Source organism: Quercus robur, chromosome 5 (genome assembly GCF_932294415.1).
Source record: "Quercus robur chromosome 5, dhQueRobu3.1, whole genome shotgun sequence".
Lineage (NCBI taxonomy): Eukaryota > Viridiplantae > Streptophyta > Magnoliopsida > Fagales > Fagaceae > Quercus > Quercus robur.
In genome coordinates this window covers 5587382-5610954 of record NC_065538.1, presented here as the reverse complement: position 1 = coordinate 5610954, position 23573 = coordinate 5587382, and the positions used below count along the sequence as shown (strand labels likewise).

Sequence of the window (23573 nt, the reverse complement as noted above, 5' to 3'; positions counted from 1 at the left end):
TTTTATACCGGCACTGTGTGGACCAGATAATCAAAAGATGTGTACCCGAGGAGGAGATGGAGAACATACTCAGACATTGTCATTCATTGGAAGTTGGCGGCCACTTTGGTGGTGCAAAAACAGCATCAAAAATTCTACAATCCGGGTTTTATTGGCCATCTATTTTTAAAGATGCATTTAAATTTGTTAATTTGTGTGATCATTGTCAAAGAGTTGGAAATATTTCTAGGAAACATGAGATGCCTTTAAACAATATTTTAGTTATTGAATTATTTGTTGTTTGGGGTATAGATTTCATGGGTCTTTTCCATCCTCATACTTTAACAAATTTATTTTGGTGGCTATAGATTATGTCTCCAAATGGGTGGAAGCAGTCGCCTTGCCGACTAATGATGCGAGAGTCGTAGTGAATTTTCTACGAAAGAATATCTTCTCCCGATTCGGCACTCCAAGGGCAATAATCAGTGATGGCAGAAAGCATTTTTGCAATCACCAATTTGAAGCACTACTGGCTAAGTATGGAGTTACACATCACGTGGTGACACCATACCATCCTCAAACGAGCAGACAAGTCGAGGTATCTAATCAAGAGCTGAAGTGTATATTGGAAAAGACCGTGAATATCTCTCGTACAAACTAGGCGAGAAAATTAGATGATGCTTTATGGGCCTATAGAACAGCATTCAAAACACTGATCGGGATGTCACCATACCGGCTTGTTTATGGAAAAGCATGCCATCTACCGGTGGAGCTAGAACACAAAGCCTATTGGGTGACAAGGATACTGGACTTTGATCTACATGTAGCTGGCGAGAAGAGAATATTGCAAATCAATGAGATGGATGAGTTTCGCAATGATGCTTATGAGAATGCTCAAATTTACAATGATAAAACTAAGAGATGGCATGATAAGCATATTCTAAGTAGGGAATTCGAAGTTGGGAAAAAAGTTCTATTATTTAACTCAAGACTTCGACTTTTTCCAGGAAAGTTGTGCTCTCGGTGGTCAGGACCATTTGTGGTAACCCAAGTTTTCCCCTATGGGGCGATTGAAGTCCATCGTGAAGAAAAAGGGACATTTAAAGTAAATGGACAGAGATTAAAACCCTATATGGATGGAGACTTTAACTCAAAAAAATGCTCCATCGATCTCATGAGTAAAAAAAAATGAGAGGATCACGTCTAGCTACAGACGTTAAATAAAGCGCTTTTAGGAGGCAACCCAAGTTTTTTTTTTTTTTTTTTTTTTTACTTTTATTTTTTTTTCTTTTACCTTATTGTTTTTCTTTCACTTTGTAGGAATAAAGAGACCAAAGAAATCTTCAATGGGTACATGGCTGCACCTCAAGGAAAAATATTCAATAAAAAAAAAAAAAAAAAAAAATCAGGGGAGCATCTCTTCTCCTTTCTCATTCTTTTATTTAGTTTGTCTTCCTTTTCCCATTGAGGACAATGTGAAATTTAAGTTTGGGGGAAGGGATTTTATTTTTAATATTTTTTTAAAAAATGCCTATGATAAGAATATGGTTGAAATTCTTATAATTTTTAGGAATCATTCTCATTGCTTAAGTCCAGTTGTTAATTCTTTACTGATCTTGTTTAAATTGATATGATCATTAATCATTGTGCATACCTAGAGAAATTTTATGTGAATTTTGTAAATTTGGATGGCCTCTACTTATTCTAGAACTTGTTGAATTATACAGAATATTACTTGGGAAGTGATTTAGGCATTCTTTGAAATGATTGAGCCTTTCAAGCTTACCACTTTATTATCTTTATCCCTAGTTATCCAACTGATCTATTCTTACACTGGGTTGAAGAAAAGAGAAGATATATGAGTGTTTGAAAAGAATAAAAGAAGAAGAAGAAGAAGAAGAAGAAAATTGTACAAATTTCCATTTACTCCAATGTTTTGAGTTGCTTAGTAACTAGGGGTATTCAATACCAATGTTTACTCTTACATCAAATTGTAACTTGAAATATGAGTATGCAAAAGCACTTCAAGTTTGTGACTTGTTGAGTAACTGGGTGCATCCATCACAAATGCCTGCATTCACGTCAAAAGATAAGTGACGACTAGAAGTAAGTAAAAAAAAAAAAAATTGATGAAGAGAGGTATTTTGAGATATTCAAAGGATTGAGAAAAATTATATTTTAGAAGTGAGAGTGCTCTATTTGCTTAAAACCTTATCTTTTCTTTATAGCCCTCACCATAGCCATACATCACAAGCCTAATAAGACCTATTGATCTTGGGTAATATTTTGTTGTATATTAGTGGGGAGTGATTTAAAAAGCAAGCTTTTGGAGTTTTTAGAGATCCGTACTTATTTACTTGTTTGCATAAAACTATCCAGGAAGCTAATGATGAAGTGAGAATGATAATGCGATGGAGTTGAGTTTTGAATTAACTTTTGGACTTGATTAATTTGGAATGATTCCTTTGAATTATAAGCTTTCTACAGATATTTGAGGCAAGAAGAAAAAAAATTTTAAATTTATGAAGCAAAGCTTGTTTAAGTTGTTCTTTTTTTTTTTTTTCTTTCTTTGCTCGAGGACTAGCAAAGTTTAAGTTTGGGGGAATTTGATAAGTGTAATTTTTACATGATTTTTATTATCCTCTTATTTATTAAAATTGTTAGTTTTCCTTTATTTCTTTTGATTTGATTTGATTTTTATTTATACTAGCTTATAACCCGCGCAATGTGCGGGATACTTTTATTTATTACAAAAGACATGGTAACTAAAAATATAAACATTTTTTCTTTAAGATAATACCAAAAAAAAAAAAAAATTCAAATAATTACTTGCAAGAAAAAGACGTGAATCCTGAGAGCATTTCATAGACTTCCAAAATAAAATCTTGAAATTTCGTGGTCGGTCAACAAAATTTTATATAGACCTTTTTGAAATAGATTTAGAAAATTTGTATTCCTCTACCACCTATGCACTCAAGCAAAAAGAAAGTGTTTTTTTTTTTCTTTTTATGTGTTTTTTACTCCAATAATTTATTATTCAAAACATGTTCCAAAGGTACAAAAGATTACCAAAATAAAATTATGGCGGTCCAATAGAGATTATAATTGTCTTTGTTTTTTGTAGAAGCAAATATAGGTGACTTCCACAAACAATAATTAATAATTAAAATATTATGATACTCAAATCCTGTAGTATTAATCCATGAAATGCATCAAACTACAGTAGTAAATAGTCTCACAAAATTCTACACCAAAGGAAAATGTAGAACAACAAACAGAAATACAGGATAAAAAAAATCATTGAGTTTCGCTTAAATGCAGACCATTGATCCAAGAAATTTAAGAATGTTGTCAGATTGTCTAAGAAAAACTTTCCCTATAATGTAATAAAGAAACACATTAGAGCACAATTAGTTGTAATCGGGGATCCAAATTAAAACTAATATTCAGGATATATATTCTAAATACAATGAAATTCTAGCAATAGCATAATACAATTTAATTGAGTGTTGAAATCAACCAACTTCAAACTTTAATTGTATAAACATTATATCATAACAATTCTAAAATATTTTATAGAAAACTTTCAAAGGTTTGTGTCATTTGTATTTTCTAAATGTTGATGGACCTTTTTGTTTCCTGCAATGATTGATGCTTTAATTTACTGGCGCCTCAAGAAATAGCATAATATGTGCATATTGGCCATTCCTTTAGAGCAACTAAATCAAACATAAGTATAAATGAAACTCTAGTAGAAGATGGTTCCAATTGTTCCCATGACCATTCTCCTGTTTTTCCTAGCTAGTGTTGGACCATTTCTAATACACAGTTTGGAAATTATTTCGTCTTCCATGCCATTTTGTTTTGGTTCTCTTCTCAAACATTATCATCCACCTTCTTTCTCATGCTACCATTGCATTATATATAATCTTTGGCATGCTACTATTGCATTATATATATATATATATTCTTTTTTCTATGATAACATTGTAAAGGATCAAAAGTAATTTTAATAGTTTTTTTTTTTTTTTTGGTTACAAAGTACGTGTGAAAATCTGCATATGCTGTTTCTGGTTTTTTTTTTTTTTTTTTTTTAATTATCAAGCATTAACAAATGAGAAAGAAATTCATTTAAAAATAAAAGCAACAAAGGGAAAATTATGCTATCCTGACCTTTCAATTTAATTTAGTAACTCTTCTTGAACAACAACCAATGATCTTATCTGCTTCTGTGCTACCACAAAAACACGTGAAAAAAATAAAAAGAAAAAAAAAGATATTGAAAATACATAAATCTAATAAACATCAATGTAAAACAGGTTCTACAAAATACAAACCGAGTTCCTATACACATTCCATCCACAAAAAATGTAGAAGTAAATTTGGTCACATATGCAAAAAGATGTAAAGAATAATTAAGATGGTAGTGACCTGCGTCATGGAGAACAGGCAACCTATGCTACTAAGGTGGTACTACATTGTCAGTAAAATCACTTGGAGTACAAATATAATAGTAATACTATTAACCACTATTCAATTGGCAAAACTGATCCACATATCTTAAGAAATAGGATTGGATGATTTGCAAGTTTTGGCAAGTAACAAAATTTTTTTTTGGTCCTTTGGGAATTTTAATCGAACAATCTGGATTCAAAACAGAGTCTACCAATTAGGAACAGCTACCAAGTTAAATTCAGATCCAAATCCCATTGACCAAATGTTACCTATTTACTAAGACACAAAAAAATATATATAAATACATGCTTACTAATTTCTTCTTCATCAACTGCTTTCGTTATATATTTTTTGTAACATAGACTTTTATCTATAATGAAAACATATAAACTTTTAAAATACCAAGACAAAGGAAAAGGTACAAAGGAATTAAAAAGTGAAGTTCCAGACTTTAAGAAAAATAAGCCAGACAATACTTTTACAGGTCAATTTACTGAAGAAAAAAAATTTAATTGAAACCAAATACTTCAAAAACAATTCTGACTATATTGTGCAGGGAAAAAACTAATTCAAACCCAAAGACATCAAATGAAAAAAACGTAACCCCAAAAAAAGATAGAAACAAAAGGAAAATCATGCTAACCTAAACCTTTCAATATGATTCGGTATCTCTTCTTGCAAAATACCAAACCATCGTATCTGGTAGAGAACTGTGTAAATCTGTGCTTCGACAAAAGGACAGGCAAAAGAAGGATTTTTTTAAATACAGTGAATAAGAAGAAAGAGAGACTACAAAAGAAACTATAGATGTATGCAAAGTTTCGCAAATGTTTTAATCTGGATTTATTCAAAAAAAAAAATGTAAGATTAATCACACATAACAAATTTTTTTTTTAAATAAAAAGCTTTTTCTAAAGATTAACAAACTAATCTAAACATTAATGTGTACACCACACAACAATCTTTAGTAAATAATCCCTAAATATTCAACCACATAATTTTAAGCAATATGTTGGCTATTTAATTTACCCAAAATTAAAATAAATAAATAAAAGCGTTAATCAAATTCAATAAAAAATAAAAATAAAAAAAAAACATAATTTACTGCCAAAAAATATTCATTCATTCCTTTAAATAAATATACAATCAAACGGAAAACAGCACAATCATTAAAGGGGTTTTAGACTTTTTAGTTTCAGATAGTAGATGCTCAGCAACCATTATTCAAGGGTAAACATGTTTTTTTCTACACATATTCAAGAGCTAAACCCCATGATGCCACCAAAAAAAAAACTGGATTATGATAAATCAGGAAGAAAGCATCAAAATAAAGAGTATAACACATCAAGTAACAAAATGCTAACCTTGGATGTAGGTGCTGCAGAAAAGAAGCGAAACAGAGTGGGTGTCAAATTGAAAATTGGGAGGAAGAGATTTTATTTTGCCGTTTTTTCTTTTACCGAATGAAGGGGATTCATCTTTTCTTAGAGGTGGGTGCCGTTTGATTAAGGGTGTGGCAATTCAGGAGTTTTATTAAATGGCGTGAAACGGTTTAAGTTGTTAAAAAATCAGTCCACGTTATACCATAAAAACCATGTTGTTGGGCACATCCAACAATCACCATAAAAACCTTTTCCCTTCATGGCCTGTGTTTGTTCCACTACCTTTCTCTTCTTATCTAATAACCCTTCTTCTTCTCTAATGACCCAGATAGCAAGCCAGAAAAACAGGAACAAAACAAAATATGAAACTGAAATTCATGAAAGCAAAGGAACAAAACCCCAAAAATGAAAATTCCTAATAACAATTCAATTAGAATTTGATCTTCTAGGTTGTTTCCCTTATTTCAATGAAATCCCAAAATTGACAACAAACCTAATTGAAGACGATAGGATAAGAGATTAATTAGAAGTCCAACTATTAAAACAATCTAAATATCGTAACCTTTGAATTATAAGTCTGGAGTACCCTAAAAAAATGAATCCAAATATTCCAAGAGAAAAAAATGAAAAAAATTGAAGATTTTGGTAATCTAACAATCACATCATATGTAAAATTCAAGGTGCAATCAATTAAGATAAAACAATCTTTGCATCTAACAATCACATCATATGTAAAATTCAAGGTGCAATCAATTAAGATAAAACAATCTTTGTAAAAAAAATTTAAGATAAACAATATACATAAACCATATCAGTTGTGAGATCAATGCATGTCACTATTTAAAACTAATCTTCAGTAACATATAATTAATAAGCACCAGAAAACTAATCTTCATGTTGTTCATGGCAATATACACTAAAAAATGGCATAAAAAATTATTTTAAAATAAGATTAGTGTGAAGAGGTATTTAACAGAAGCAATGGAAGTCCTAAAAACAAATAGAAAGAAGTACAAAGTGTCTCATATAAGAAAGGTGAAGAAGAAATACAACCTGTGTTAGTGATAGATTGTTTTAAAGAAAGTGAAGGGGTATTCCGTCAACTCCAAATCTCCAACCAATCATGGTGAAATTACATCCTTTGTTGGACATGCTTTTGATTCTCTCTTGACCTTTTCTACTCTTGACCTTTTCTACTTTCTGTTCTATACACAGATAGAAAAATCAGTCCTACAGACAAATAGGAAAATTACCAAATGTCTCATATAATAAAGGAGAAGAAGAATTTCAACATGTTTAGCAGCAAATGCTATGGGGTCTACCAAGCACTCTAACCAACCAAAAATTAATTAAACCTCTCTAGGTAGATTGAAAAATTAATACCAAATAAACATAAAAAATACTAAAATCAAAGCATCAGTTATAGGAGGAAAAAGATTAATCAAGCATATTTAAATTTCAAAAATTAGGAAAGAAAAAACTTGGGAAATATTAAGAGAAACAAACTACTTCCTATCTTCCCAAATAGCACTTGAATTTACATATCCAGTAATTGAGTTTTATTAAATAAAAGAGAAATACATAAAAATATTTTAAAACTGACATTTAAAAATTAATTATTTCATTCATAATTTTATATAGCAAAACACAACAATATCCAACAATTTTGTTTTTCAATTTTTTGGGGTTATACCTGTTGGCAATATTATAAGAATTGTGGATTTGAAAAAAAAAATATATATATATATTTTCCTTTCTTTGCCTGTGTTTGCTCCACCGCCTTTCTCTTCTTCTTATCTAGTTATGATTGTGACCGTTGATCAAAACCAATTTTAAAGCAAGACCTTAATAAGAAAACAAATCTCTCTTATTCCTTTAAACGGTGTTTAGTGCAAACCCTTAATATAGTTGATCAAACTTTAAAGTTTAAAAAATGCAATTGCGTGAATAATTATGTTGGTCAGGGGGTATGTCACGTGAAATAACAAAAGGAAATTGAAATATTGTCTTCTACCCAGATCTAAGAAAAAGAAGAAAAAAAATAAAAAATAAAAAACCTTTACCGGACTGTATCTATTTCTCTGTATCTGTATCTGTCTCTGTCTCTCTCTATCTCCATATCTCTCAATTCCTCAATTGAACTTTCGTTCGTATTTAATTTTAACCATTTTTAACCTAAATCATATAAAACCCAAATTTCAAAAAATCAAATCAAAGCCTAATGTTACCCAAATACCTAAATAAAAATCAATCCAACCAAATTTCTCAAAACTAATTCATATTTCATACCCATACCCAGATCTAAGAAAGAATGAAAAAGACGAAAAGCTTACCAGTGGTAGTCCTCTCAATGTTTGTCTCCTTCTCATCTCTGTGTAGTAGGAAAAATGGAAGGCGCCCTTACAGTGATGGCAGGAGATCTGGGCGGCGCCCTTCTCTCTATCTCTGCCTCTCTATTTCTCTGTCTCTCTTTTTTGTCGATCTCTCTTTCTCCTTTCTCCATGTAGCAATCTTTCTGAGAAGACAGAGGAGTTATGGGTTTTAATTTCAGTTTTTAGAAGAGAATTGGGTTTTGTTTTGCGGTAAACAAAACAGAGGTGTTTTGGGTCGGCAAAATCGTTTTTTGAAGCTTTTTGATTTCATCGCCTCTCTCTTCTTCTGTTAGTCTCCGTGCCCTCATTGCTCCTCTCTATTTCTATCTCTCAGCTTCTGCTATTATATATACTAGCCTTTAACCCGCGCAATGCGCGGGGTATTCCTAACAAAGCAACTTCTATTATAGAGGCTTTTTTTTTGGGTTGTTTTTCTTTTTTCTTTTTCTTTTTTTTTTAATTAAAAAGTCAATACTTTCTATTCAACCCCATTCAAGTCTGATGTGTTTTCTAGTTACATTACATTTTATTAAAATATCAAATTTTCTTTATTTTTTTAATTATTTCTCTTTCTTCATACACAACAACCATCATTTACTTTCTTCCTTCATCCTCAAGATACGTAAAGAAAAAAAAAATAAATGTAAAATAAATAGTATTGGTGTGAATTTAAAGGTTTGCTTTAAATTTACACGATCACTATATAGCAAACCTATAAATTTACACGGTTATATATGGATTAATGTGGGTCATTTTTGTGCAAAACTGTGTAAATTTTACACATTTTTCCATTATACACTCATTGATGTGAGTGCTTTAACAATGGAAAAAGAAATACCCTTTCTTTATCTCATATATAGGCTTCTTATAACCTTCTTTTTCCTCTATCTACAACATCAACAGCACCACCATTGCAAATAGTTGGATGTCCCGGTTATTGGCTTCTTAGCTTTAGGAGCATCATAATTATAGAATGTTTTCTATCCCAACATAGCTAGCTCCTAATATTCCATCCAAACCTTTCATATCAACCTGGAATGAAGGGCTTCTGTTATTAGTTTTTGCATAAGAAGATGAACAAAACTTTAATATCGAAAAACACAAATTGAATGAAATTATAGAGAGATATTTGAGAGAGACAGACATGGAAGTTAAGTATAGTACCATGTAACTGTATCTTTTTGGTTCTTTGATTTGATAGGGTCAAACTCCCAACTCTTTAAAATCACCATTTCTCATCAACAATAATTTTCTCAAAGAAAAAATGCAATCATATTTGCAATTGACATATACATTCAAATTTACATAAATAAACCCACACTCATACTCAAATTAATAACCAACCACCTGTTCTCCTCCAAAAAAATCACACACAAATAGTGCTTCAATGGAAATTAATGACCAAAGCCTTAATTATATTTTGCATCCAATTCAAAACCAAAGCCTTAATCATATGTTAGCAGCAAATTTAGAAATAAAATTTAAAACTTTAACAATAATATTTTGAAAGTTAAGATGGTGGCTTTAAGTTGTAAATCAGGGAGACACTGGTTTGACAGTAGTAAATTTCCTTAAGATTTCTCTCTCTCTCTCAAGGAATTTTAAGAATCTTGATTAAACCCTATAATCAACAAAATAAGAAATAGAGAAAGTAGAAAGGTAAAGGAAACATTAGAGAAAGACATTTCAGTTAAACATTTAAAAAAACCACAAAATAAATTAGAAAACAAATAAAAAGCCAAAGGTTATATACGCCAAAGGAAAGCATCCAAAGAAGGAGCATAACCCCATCAATTAACTATGCAATCAAAGTAACAGTATTTGAATAGGAAAAGCAATTGTGGGAAAACAATGAACTGGGAATTGCATAAACTACTAGCAGAAACAATATTTGAAGAAGGGAAAAAATTATGTTATGGCCTTGGGTATATATTGTTGATGAAAATTCAAATAAGATATATGTAAAGAAACATCTAGAAGAAGTCCTATAAACAAATAGAAAAAAGAGCAGAATAACTCATATAAAAAATGTGTAAAAGAATAACTCATACGCAGCATCCAGCAACGTAAAATGTGTAAAATTAATCACATAACAGCCCTGAACCATTTCAATCCTAAAATCCAAAACAAAAACAAATAAACAAAAATGAATTTCTCTAACCCAAATACCTAAATCAATCAATCCAACCAAATATCCAAACATAAAGCATATTTAACACTCAATTAAAAAGAAAATTACCGGTGATGGTTCAAATAAAGTGGAAACTATACTTGGTAGTGCTGTTTCTACTCAGACTTGGATTGTGTCCAAGGATTTGCCTTTTCACCTGCAAACCAAGAAAAGAAAAGTTAAAGAAAAACCCTTTAATTTTTTACTACACATATTTGGAATAGAAATCAATCAATGACAAATGAAATTTACAATTGAATCCAAGAGAGAGTTAAATAAATAAACACTGAGTGGAACGATTGGAAACTCTTCGCAAGGAATACTCATTCAAGAAGTGTAAAAGAAATTGAAAAGATCAAAAATACTCTGCTCTCTATGCGATTGAAAAATTACCCAAAACAATTTTAACTTGAAAATCTAAAACCAAACCAAACCAACACAAACACCTTAACCATAAACCAAATCTAATCCAATAAACTTAATCAAAATCAAATCTAGCCCAAATGCCTAAATCGAACCTATAGTACCAAACACCCAAACATAAATCATAGTTACCACATAATTTTAAAAAGAATAAAGAAAACCTTTACCAGTAACAGTTCCAACTTCATGATGATGGTGGCTGCCCTGAGATTTATCTCTCTTTCAATCTGTGTTTTTCTTCTATGTTTAAATAGTGTATCATTCTTAACGGGTTCATCATCTCAACTGAAGGCTCTTTTCTTCCTTTTCTTCTTTAAAAATATGGCAGCCATTGGTGAGAGAGACACAAAGACCTAAACTGAAACCAATCCAAACAAATATAAAAAAACTTGATCATATTTAATGCACAAACTGAAAAGACCTAAATCGAAACCACTCCAAATAAAATATCAAATTATGATCATATTTAATGAACAAACTGAAAAATGAAGAGAGTAACTTACAGGTAGCGATTCTGACATGATGATGGTGGGAGGATTGTCATTATTGGGAAGTCTGCCTAATACTGACTCTGTTCTCTGATTTATTTATTTATTTATTTATTTTTGGGTTTAGTAATCACTAATCAGGCAGTAACAAACAAAAAGGAAATTCATTTAAAAATAAATGCAATAGAAGATGTTAATTGACAATTGCAACTCTTTATCGATCCAACATGAGATCATAACATGCATAAAAGGAAATAACAATAATACACAAAGAAACAACATAGCAGTAATTACATGACAAATAGACAAATTCCAACTCTTTTTGCGCACCTACTCACTATCTCTCTCTCTGTCTTTGCCCTCTTCAGACCTAAATTATATTTGACACCAAATATAAATCAACAAAAAAATAGAGCCTGTACATGTTGACGCAGAGGCTAAATTGAAGTAGTTGGATAGCAGATTTCTCAAAAGAATTTCGCCCTCCATGCCTTTCTCTTTAACGGACTGTCTCAGTTTGGGTTTTCAAATTGTTTTTTTTTTTTTGAATCTCTTATAACTGTGAAACTGTGTTAAGTAAACAGTTAACACCAAACCGGTGTAGTGTCTACTAACCCTGTGAAACAGATCAAAAGGTGTTTTCCAAATCAAATCCCCAAAAAATAAAAAAAAATAAAAAACTACGAACGCAGATTTTAGAAAACAGTGAAAGGCTTAGTGATATCAAAATAAATCGAAAAGTTGAGAAAACAAACATTTTCATGGAGGACCCAAAAGCCCGAAACAAAAAGGAATCAAAACCAAAATCAAATCTAAACCTATCCAACGAAAAAACTCAATAAAAAGTAATATTTCATACCCAAATCTAAAAAAATAGAGAAAAACGTACCGGAGCCGGTTCCGACAATCTGATAGTGGCAGATATATAGCCTAACGGTGTTGATGCAGTGATGCCCATAGATTTTTCTTTCTGCTTGCGGCGGTGCTCTAAGTCTGGCAAGGGAACTCTCTCCTTCTCTCTCTGTATCTGCGTTTTTTTTTTTTTTTTTTTGAGTCTTTCCTTCTCTCTGTATCTGCGTTTTTATTTTTTAAAAGAAGCTTTTAATTGAATTTTAACCGGTTATTTTTATTTTTATTTTTATTTTTTTTTAGGGAGAGGCTTTTAAATGGTGTTATAACATTGCCAAACAATATAATGTATCGCTTTTTTAAGTTATACGTGTCTGAATTTTAGGTAGGCACTTTTCCTATTTGTCATTACCTCCTTAATTCTAGGAACTTACTCTCTCTCAGCTTCTGCTATTATATATAATATATAGATATATATATATATATATATATATAATATAGATATAGATTTATCTATTCATTTGTGCTTTTTAAGGAATGAGAAGATTTCAGATTAATCTACAAGAACTTTACATGCAAAGTGGGGCTAGGCCAATTGAATCAAGTCAACTTACATCCAACCAGGCATGAATTCAAGAGAAGACCAACCCAATTAAATTTAAGTTCAACTGGAGCAAGGAATTAAAGGAAATTTGCACCAAATCTAAGTCCAATTCCGATTAGGATTCCAGCCTGTGCATCAGTTAGTATTTTCAGCATAACTTTGGGCTCAGATTTCCAATTGAGATGATTCAAGTTGGAATGGAAAGTTAATTTAAAGGGCTACAACTTTGTAGTTTACCAAAATCCCGAATTCTGAAGTTAAATGGGCCAAAATAGTCGGTTAACTGAATCCTAAAAATCTGGGATTTTCTCCAAATTTGAATTCAACTTGTAATAGGATTCCTTTACCTATTTAAAGGCTCTTTAGGGAAAAAATTCAGACGGCCGCATTGAAGTATTTTTTTTGGGAGTCTTTCTGAAGAGGAGGATCTAAGGACAAAGGCAAGAGCTTCATGTTGATCAACCAATTCAGATGAAAGACATAAGTTTTATTTGTTTTCTTTTCAATTTTATTATGAACTAAATTTTATTTTCTAGAGCGTTGATGTAGTCTAGCAATGAACAAACAATTTATATTCTGAGTTATTTTATTTTTAATATTTCCATGATCGAGTGTTTAATTCTTATTCTTAATGCTTGATATTTCTTTTTACGAATTATTGATTGATCAATTGAATTACAATGAAACCGAGAGGTGATTTGTTATTTTAGTTCTAGAATTAAACACCATTAGTTGAGCTAAAGTAGAGATGCTTTACCATGATTAGTGTGATTTTTCAGAAAATTCAAAGTACATAATGAGTCTCCAATTAATTAAATTCGCATAGAGATATGGAATTGTTAGTTGAAGATATTTTTGATATTATTCGAGAGAAGATATTGAATACTTAAGGAATTTTTAATCATCAACGGGAGATTATTAGAATTTAATAATTAGGAAGAGTAAATTGTGTGGGATTTGTTAGGTAAAATCAACCGCTCTAGATCCATTCTTATCATATATATATATATATATATATTACGTTTTTAGATTTTTACGTTTTGTATTCGTAGATTTATTTTTATTAAATAGTTTAATTTAATTAAGATAGTAGAACATTCCATTTATTTTCAATTTTCCAAATAGTAATTACTTTAGTGAATTTTGGTATTCAATAACATAGTTAATCCCTGTGGGTTCGACATTCGTTTTCTAAAAACACTTTACTACTTGTTACAATTCTGTGCGCTTGCAAATTATTTTTCATGAACAAAGATCATACACTACTGTTGGGAATCAGGTCCTCTTTGTTTTTGTAGTAAGATCATCAACATCAATCATGGGCTCTTTCCCTTTGCTGCTGCCTCCCTTCACAGCTGATCTTTTGAACGGAGACATTTTCACACTACATCATGTTACACCAAAGACCAACAAAGACCACACAAGACAACAAACTCTATTAGCACAGGAATATTATGGAAAACCCTAAAATCATGAGATTATGGTCACAATCATGTCACAGAATGTGTGTGTGCTACAAATAACACATTGTGTAGCCAAAGACAGAGTGTAAAAACACATAACCAACAACAATCACACAATAATTTCACCAAAAGAACAAATACCCATATTCAAGCATTAGAGATACAAATATCAACCGAAACACACAATCAAAGAGATATATGGCAAGAAGTGTGAAATATATTGAGAAAGAAACAACATCCATACCTGTTCTTGAAGATTGGTGAAGAGGTGAGGGAGAATATGGAGATTTTATGTGTGAACACGGTGATTTTGAAAGAGAGAAAGAGGAACAGGAATATGAATAGTTAAGTGATGTGAAGGAAAATGAAAAGTTTTTGAAACCTGTCTTGAAAAAGACCCTTATTGTGCAAAACACGCAATTTTCGCGATTGAACCAAGTCACAAACAAGTTGCCAAACACCTTAGAGACAAAAATTTTTGAAAATTTTTCTAAGTGTTTTTCGCAACTAGAAGGTCCACCTGCAAGTAAGTCACGAAAGGAGCTGTGAAAATTTTTGTATAACCTCGCGACTGGAGCTTCCACTCATGAACAAGTTGCCAAACTGAGTCACGAGAACTTTAAAAACCTAGAATTTTGAAAAAAATTCTAAGTCTTTTTCGTAACTAGGATATTTACCCATCAGTGAGTCGCGAAAACCATTTGAGCCAGCTCGCGACTGAGGGCATGTGACTGGATTGACCCGCGATCAAGTCGCTAAAACAAGGCAACACTATTTTTGAAATTTTTGATATTTTTGCAAAAACAAAAGACTTTCCTAAAACAATTAAAACACTCAAAAATCTTTTTGTGTTTGATCAACAAAAATTGAGTATGTGAATCACATTTAATCAAGTACAATCACACAAATGAATATGGCATTCATTGAACATAGACATGTGTGATGTGTGTGAGTATCAAAATTGAGATAGTCCTTAGTCTAATGTGAAGTTTCAATGATCAATTCAACCAAGTCATACATAATTAGCACGAGGAAAAGTGACCCATCTCAATTATAGAAATATGCATATATGACCTCCCACATAAACTTGATAACATAGTTTTGAAACTTTTCATTTGGCTCCATTCACATCATAATAGTTGATCTTTTTGAATCAATACATCTCATTTTGAGATCGATGCCTGAAATTTTAAATATTTCAATTTGATGAGCAAGCCTTTGGCTTTTTGGGCATCATACATTTTTATAAAAGCCGCTTTTCCTTTTTCCTAGTCAAATACTAGTATGTGCGACGGCTTTTGCAGCTCATTATCTCTTTTCATTTTGAGATTTACATTTGTTGAGCTCTTAAAGCAATAAATAAATAAATAAAATAAACAAGTGGTAAGATATATAGGCACAAGTCTATGCATGTCTCAAGATCAACAAAACCATTGACTAATCTTTCATGACAAATTTGAAGATCTATTTACAACAATCACATAGACCTCAAGATTTCTCCCACAATGATATGAGTGCATAGGGAACAAGCTATGCTTGTAAATGCACAAAGCCATAAGTACAAAGATACAAGGCAAAACATGCATATGACAATACACAATAATGTCGATCAAACTTTTTGGATTTTTTACTTTTTATGTGTTTTTGGATTTTTGACACAAAAGCAAGAAAAGATTGATAAAAAACAATGTAAAAACATTTAATGTAAATACAAACAGACAGAACACGCTATACAAATAGCCAACAAGGTAATGTGTGCCCTACAAAAGATAAATTAAAGCAAGATAGAGAGGTAGATTACACATCACACATGAGATTAAAGGGATTGTACCAACACCAATGGTCTTACGGAGTGATTCAAACCGTGGACCATCGAGAGGCTTGGTGAAGATGTCCGCCTTTTGATTGTTTGTGTGTATGAATTCAAGACATACAACTTTATCTTCCACCAAATCCTAGATGAAGTGGTAACGTATCTCTATGTGTTTTGACTTTGAATGCTAAACCGGGTTCTTAAAGAGATTTATAGCACTAGTGTTATCACAGAAGACACACATTGTATCTTGAGGAATCCCGTAGTCATGGAGTAGCTTCTTCATCCAAAGGAGTTGTGTGCAGCAACTTCTAGCGGCTATGTATTCAGCTTCTGCCGTAGAGAGAGATATGGAGTTTTGTTTCTTGCTCATCCAAGAGACAAGATTGTTACCAAGGTAGAAGCAGCCACCTGAAGCACTCTTTCGATCATCCATACTTCCAACCCAGTCTGCATCTATATAACCGGTAAGGCAAGCATTAGAGTCCTTTGAATACCACAACCCATAATCTGGAGTTCTATTTATATATCGTATGATTTGCTTCACCATAGTCAGGTGGGATTCCTTTGGAGCAAGTTGATATCTAGCACAAACACCCACGCTAAATGCAATATTTGGTCTACTAGCTGTAAGATAGAGTAAACTCCTAATGATACTCCTATACAAGGTTGGACTCACTTCTACCCTGGAAGAATCAACATTCAACTTTGTAGATGAACTCATAGGAGTAGAGGCATGCTTTTTGGAATCTAATCCAAACTTCTTGACAATATTTCTAGCATATTTTTCTTGGGAAATGAATATGCCTTCCTTTTTTTGTTTGACTTGAAGGCCCAAGAAAAATATAAACTCCCCCACCATACTCATCTCAGATTCTTTCTTCATCTCCTCAAAGAACTCTATAGCCTGAGCATTAATGGTAGCTCCAAATACTATGTCATCAACATATACTTGAGCCACGAGAAGATAATCTTCATCATTCTTGACAAATAAAGTCTGGTCGGCATACCCTCTTTTGAATCCTTTATCCAGGAGGTAATGGGTAAGCCGATCATACCAAGCTCTAGGAGCTTGTTTCTAGCCATAAAAGGCTTTCTTCAATCTCAACACATGGTTCGGGAAGTGAGGATCTTCAAAGCTTTTGGCTCGTTCAACAAACACTTCTTCATTCAGGTATCCATTTAGAAATGCACATTTCACATCCATTTGATAGAGTTTGAAGTTCAGGTGCATGCAATTGACATAAGAATTCGAATAGACTCAAGTCTTGCCACAGGAGCGAAGGATTCATCAAAATCTACTCCTTCTACTTGAGTGTATCCTTGAGCCACTAGCCGAGATTCATTCTAGATAATCTCTCCATTTTCATCAGTCTTGTTTTTGAAGATCCATTTGGTACCGATGACATGAACATTTTCAGGCCTAGGAGCAAGTTCCTATACATCATTTCTCACAAATTGATTCAGCTCTTCATGCATTGACTCAACCCAATTTTTATCTTGAAGAGCTTCTTCTACCCTTTTTGGCTCAAATTGGGCAAGGTAGCAATGGTATGTTACATGATTGGCTAGAAGAATGTTTCCTTTTCTAAGTTAGAGACCTTCATCTAAAGACCCAATGATGTTACTGTTCGGATTGTTTTTAATCACTCTTGATGATGGATTCTTTGATGTGGACACTTCATCATTTCGAGAGATAGGAGGATGAACTTCCGGAGGAGTGAGAGGACTTACTATTCTAAACATCGATCTTGTTTCCATTCTTGAGTTTAGGAGTTGATTCCTTTTCTGGTGCAGGTCCTTCAACTTCTATATCAAAAGCTTCGACCTCAATTGTGGGTTCTTTGGTGCTTGGTCCTTCTCCATCATCAACCATCTCTACCTTTGTTATGGCATCATCAATTTCTACATTGATGAATTCCATTACCGTCTTTGTTCTCTTGTTGAAAACTCTATATGCCCGGCTAGGAGTAGAATACCCAAGGAAAATGCCTTCATCACTTTTTTCATCAAATTTTCCAAGGTTCTCCCAATCATTTAGAATGTAACACTTGCTTCCAAACGCTCAAAAGTACTTCACTCTCGGCTTCTTTCCATACCGAAATTTCATAAGCGGTCTTCTTTGTTCCCGTTCAGAAGAATATTCTATTACCAATGTGACATGAGGTGTTTACGGCTTCTCTCCAAAACTTTTAAGGAATTTGCTTGTTGAGTAGCATAACTCTTGTCATTTCTTGAATCATCCAATTCTTCCTCTTAACCACTCCATTTTGTTGAGGAATTTTGGGGGCTGAAAATTCCTTTTTGATTTCATTCTTCTCACAAAATGACTTAAATCTTGCATTCTCAAACTCCTTGCCATGATCACTCCTTATCTTGACAATAGGAGCCCCTTTATTGTTTTGCAGTCTCTTGTAAAGAATTTCCAATTTCTCAAATGCTTATGATTTTTCTCTAAGAAATTCAACCTAAGTGTATCTTGAGAAATCATCAACAATGACCATAATGTACCTCTTTCCTCCTAGACTTTCAGTTCTTGTAGGCCCCATTAGATCAACGTGGAGAAGCTCTAAACAACGTGAGGTAGCAATCACATTCACCTTGTGATGACTTGCCTTTGTTTGCTTTCCCATTTGGCATGCACCACAAATAGTCTTCTCCACCTTTCCAAACTTTGGAAGTCCCTCAACTGCTTCAAGTTTAGATACTTTAGCTACTTGTTTGAAATTTGCATGCCCAAATCTGTGATTCCAAAGTTCCAACATGTCAACACGAGCACTTCTACACGAAATGGGTGCCGTAGGAACTACTCTGTAGCAATTGTCGGTAGTCTTATTTCCCTCCAAGACTTGAATCCCTTCTTCATCAATGATTATGCACCCCTTCTTTGAGAATTGAACAAGGACGTCCTCATCACATATTTGAGTGATGCTTAAGATATTCGCCTTCAGCCCTTTGATGTATAAGACATCTTTCAATAGAGGTAATCCCAGTATCTCAACAGTCCCTTTGCCAAGAACTTGAGCATGACTTTCATCGCCAAATGTCACATAGTCACCAACCTTCTCTTTGAGAGACTTAAACAATGGTTTATCCCCTATCATGTGATGAGAACAACCACTATCAAGATACCATAAACATGAATTGAAAACCTTTAAAGAAGTGTGCACAAACAAGCAAGCATGAGATAAGCACTTTTGACCTTCAAACAAAAACTTGTCTTCATTTTCCATGCTCTTGTTAGAATGATTTTTCTTTTTAATATTCTCAACCTTATCACGCAATATTCTATTTCTTCTTTTATACTTCTTAATCAAAGAATTAGACTCACATAGACTATTGTGTAAGATGTGATTCGCATTTTCAAAATATTTCAGCATGTGAACAAACATCCTAGCATGTTTCTTTGTTTTTAATATCTCTAGGAGTTCATTGTTAGGACACCCTTCAAACATACTCATAGAGTGATTATCACAAATATTTAAGCCACAATTCAACATAGCCTTTTCTATAGCTTCATCCATAGCAAAGGGGTCAAGGATCACACTAAGGTAATTAAACCACAGCAAGTGCACCTGCTCTAATACCAATTGAATGTTCAATTAGCATGTAAAACAACTATGAACGTTTAGACCCCCAAATTATAAATTACCAATTTAAGCTTATTATCAAACAATGTATGTGCGGAATATGAAAATAAGCTAAAACAGAATTGATTAAACAATCTAAACCATAATTAATCACAACCACAGTAGTAATTAAAAGGCAAAGATTAAGGGAAGAGAGATGCAAACACGAAGACAACACAGTGATGTGTTATCAAAGAAAAAACCGAAGTCCTCGGCGTATAACCTCTTCGCTGCCCTCCAAGCGGTCAATAATCCACTAGAGAATGAAGTTGGGATACATGAACAACAGAAGACCCTCCAAGCCTAATCTACTCAGTGTATCTAAGCCCTTCAAGTTGGGATACATGAACAGCAGAAGACCTTCCAAGCCTAGTCTACCCAGTGTATCTAAGCCCTCCAAGCTTCTTGCTCCAACGAGGTTACGCCGAACCTTTGTCTTCTCTAGCTTACCGGATTCCGCTATAGCCTATAGCATCAACCAATATCAATTGGTCCCTTCCTAATTGCTTCCTAAGCACCAAATAACCTTCTCACAGATATGGGTATGGTGAGAAAAGGATTTGGCTAAATGTACCTCTCAAGGATGTAACAATGGAGAGGGTGAAGTAAAGGAATTTGGAGTGTCAAAGTATAAAGATTGTGGATGAGTCAATCTTGTTTTTCTCTAGGGTTTCTCTCTCAAAATTCTCTTTGGAAGCTCTTTACAATATGTGGGTATAAGGGGTAGTTATACTGGTGTGTGTTTGAAATGCGAAAGGTCAAGTTTGTAACAAATAAAGTGGTCTGGCGGCTTGGCCTTACGACTTGATTGAGTCATGAGTCTAAGTTATGAGCTAACTGCCTAGTCAGATTGGAAGTTTTTTCCTGTGTGCTTTAACTAGCATGACTCTTTAGCTCCCCTGCATGCTTCACACGTGTGCCTCCTTTGGCAACCTGCTAGCCGTGAGTCAGTTGCGAGATCCAGTCGCGAGGCCTTGGTGAGTGCACACGCTTTAGCTTTTCTTCACACTCTCTCACACTACCCTTACATGATTCCTACTTAAATACAAGGTTTCTAAATGCTGAATTACAAGAAAATTGGCACAGAATAAAGCCAACAAAATGGTTGATTAAATTCAACCTTACAATATTGTCTCCAGATATTAAGAACATCATTAATGAAGCCGGCTTCCAGACTCTTTTCCAAGCTTTATTGAACCAAGAAACTCATGAGTACAAGGATCTCTAGTTACTCATTGCTTTGTCTGAACGGTTTTGGGATACCACATGCACATTCCATTTTCCAGGCATTGGTGAAGTGATGTTAATGCCTTACGACTTCTCCGTCATCACTGGCTTGAGATTTTCTGGTGAAAGAATCAAGATCAATGATTCCCTTTATTCAAAAGAGATTAAGAGTCTTTTAGGTGAAGTGCCTTCAAAACTAAAGAGCAAAAATGTCTCTTTGATGTGGCTATAGGAGAATATTGAGAACTGTAAAACCATAGCAACTGGCACATGCATGTTCATGCTTCTTTTCATTGGGAATTTCTTTAGGTAGTACTGTGAGCTTATGCTATCTGTGGAGTTCAAAGAATATTGAGCAAATCAAGAATTATGATTGGGGTGGCATGGCTTACGCTACCCTTTTGCACTTCATGAATCAACTTTCTCGATGTAGTCTCTCAAGCTTAGATGGTGCACCATTTGTTTGGCAGGTGAGGTTTGGAATTTTTGGCTATGTGTGGTTTTTGGAAAGTCATTTTGGCTATGTCATAATGATGTGTGTTGATGATATTTTTTTCAGGTTTAGATGTATGAATATTTTGTGGTTGGTCCTCAAGTTCAGGAAGATGTTGATGGCATATATCCGAGGTTTCTCTGTTGGTTACCCAAATACCGTCTGTTAACACCTTCCAAGTGTTCTTTGGAAGTTTGGCGTATGGTGATTGACAATTTGACTGTGGCTAATGTGAGTTTTCTTTTTGTATGGGCTTTTTGTGTTTGATTGAGGTTTGTCCTTCTTTTCATTCTGGGTTCTTTATGATTTTCAAATGTCTTTGGACCCTTGGCTTGGATGTAAGGAGTATGCTGAGTGTGAATGGCTGTCAAGTATTGTTTGAGTGTGGCCATAGGAGGTACCGGTATCTCGGTGATTAGGTGTTGCCTTAAGTTCAACATGTGTATCCTCCTACAATAGTTTCGGTTCCACCTTGTCCCTCCATCTAGTTGGATGACCTTGTAGCTAATGAAGAGATCGCTCATGCTCAAATTGGCCATGTTGTTTTAGGGATGCCAGGAAATTATTTTGAATTTATTCAAACTCAATTGTAGAGTCGTCTAGCTGGCATTCCTGTGACATCAATATTTCCCTTCCCTTCTAAAGTCAAATTGTATTTCATCTTGTATGCTTATCCTCTATATTTTGGCCTTGCGACAATATTTGTATGTTGCATTTTCGGGCTTCATCTTTTGAAGAAGAGGAAGATGAAGAAGAGAATCCCCCCTCCTAATCATGCTAGTGACTCTTCTAGTTCTTTCATGGAGACCTATCTCCACTGAAAGTTCAAGAACGTGTACAAAACACCTTTGAACGTTTAGACCCCCAAATTACAACTTAACCAAATCAAGCAATATGTCAAACAAGTAATGTGCGGAAACTTAACATATGCTATAATGTGAAATAGGTTATAAACTATCTAAGCCATAACAAAATAAAAACCATAGCAGATATTAAAAAGGCAAAGATAGAGAGGAAGGAAGATGCAAACACAAAGACAACACGCGATGTGTTATCGAAGAGGAAACCGAAGTCCTCGGCGTAAAACCTCTCCTCCGCCCTCCAAGCGGTAATCAATCCACTAGAAAATATAGTTGGGATACAAGGACAGCAATAGACCCTCCAAGCCTAATCTACCCAGTGCACCTAAGCCCTCCAAGCTTCTTGCTCCAACGAGGTTGCGCCGAACCTTTTTCTTTTCTAGCTTCCCGGATTCCGCTACTAGACCATAGCATCAAGCAATGAAGATTGGTTCCTTCCTAACTGCTTCCCAGAACTCCAAACAACTGTCTCACAGTGATGATGATGGTGAGAACCAGGTTTGGTATAATGCCTCTCAAGGATTTGACAATGGAGAGGAAGAGAGATGAGGAATTTGAAGAGACTTTAAGGTATAGATTGTGGGTGAAACAATCTGGTTTTTCTTTAGGGTTTCTCTCTCAAAATTCTCTCTGGAAGCTCTCTTTCAATCGTGGGTAAAAGGGGTATTTATACTGGAGTGGGAGAGGAATGTGAAACGTCAGGTTTTACAAAATAGGGGTGGCTCGCGGCTTGACCTCGCGGCTTGACTAAGTCGCGAGATCCAGTCGCGAGTTAACCGTATGGCCAGTTGTCCTGTTTTGTCCTGTAGTGCTCCAGCTAGCATGACTGTTCATCTTCCAGCATGCTTGGCACGTGTGCTACTTCTGGCGGCTTGCAGTTGCGAGACACCCGCGAGTCCCAGCCGCGACACTCTGTTTTCTTGCACACTCTTGAGTAATCTTCACTCTATCTCACTCACTACCCTTACAACAAACCCACTTAAATACAGGGTTACTAAATGCTGAATTACAAGCAAATTTGGCACGGAATAAAGCCAATTAGATGGTTGAATAAATTCAACCTTACAATCTCCCCCTTTGGCTATTCCGTGACAAAACCCTAAAACAGACTCTAGACTTAACATGTGAGTTGGGAACAGTTGAACAAAACTCACTCACACCTAACTCTAGAAGCTGTGTAGCACTTGAATCATATGAACATAATACTCCTGAAACACAACAATACACCATGATCATTGTAAGTAGAAAATTATAAATGCATATGAAACAGGCAGTATGTGATCAAGCAAAGATGGAGTAAGATACAAACCATGGCTTGATCAACCAAGTGAACACCACAAGGTAGTGATCACAGTGCTCATTCACA

General features: G+C 33.9%; 1 protein-coding gene and 1 long non-coding RNA gene across 21 annotated transcripts; both read right to left on the bottom strand.

Moving 5' to 3' along the window:
* Positions 1–1873: 1873 nt before the first annotated feature.
* Positions 1874–12338, bottom strand: LOC126724913 (uncharacterized). Of its 20 annotated transcripts, XR_007655162.1 has the most exons (8): positions 12159–12338; positions 11600–11639; positions 11285–11359; positions 10949–11139; positions 10428–10515; positions 8150–9220; positions 4153–7021; positions 3115–3355 (listed from the first exon to the last, which is right to left on the bottom strand). It is a non-coding gene; the product is annotated as an uncharacterized LOC126724913 (long non-coding RNA). The 20 variants fall into 20 exon arrangements; XR_007655155.1 differs by adding an exon at positions 7880–7991 and having other exon boundaries at positions 11285–12338; XR_007655154.1 differs by adding an exon at positions 7880–7991 and having other exon boundaries at positions 4153–7016; positions 11285–12338.
* Positions 12339–16185: 3847 nt separating this feature from the next.
* On the bottom strand, positions 16186–16722 carry LOC126727714 (secreted RxLR effector protein 161-like). The gene has a single exon (XM_050433639.1). It carries the CDS (start codon positions 16720–16722, stop codon positions 16186–16188), a length of 537 nt encoding a protein of 178 aa, XP_050289596.1.
* Between the last annotated feature and the right edge of the window lie 6851 nt (positions 16723–23573).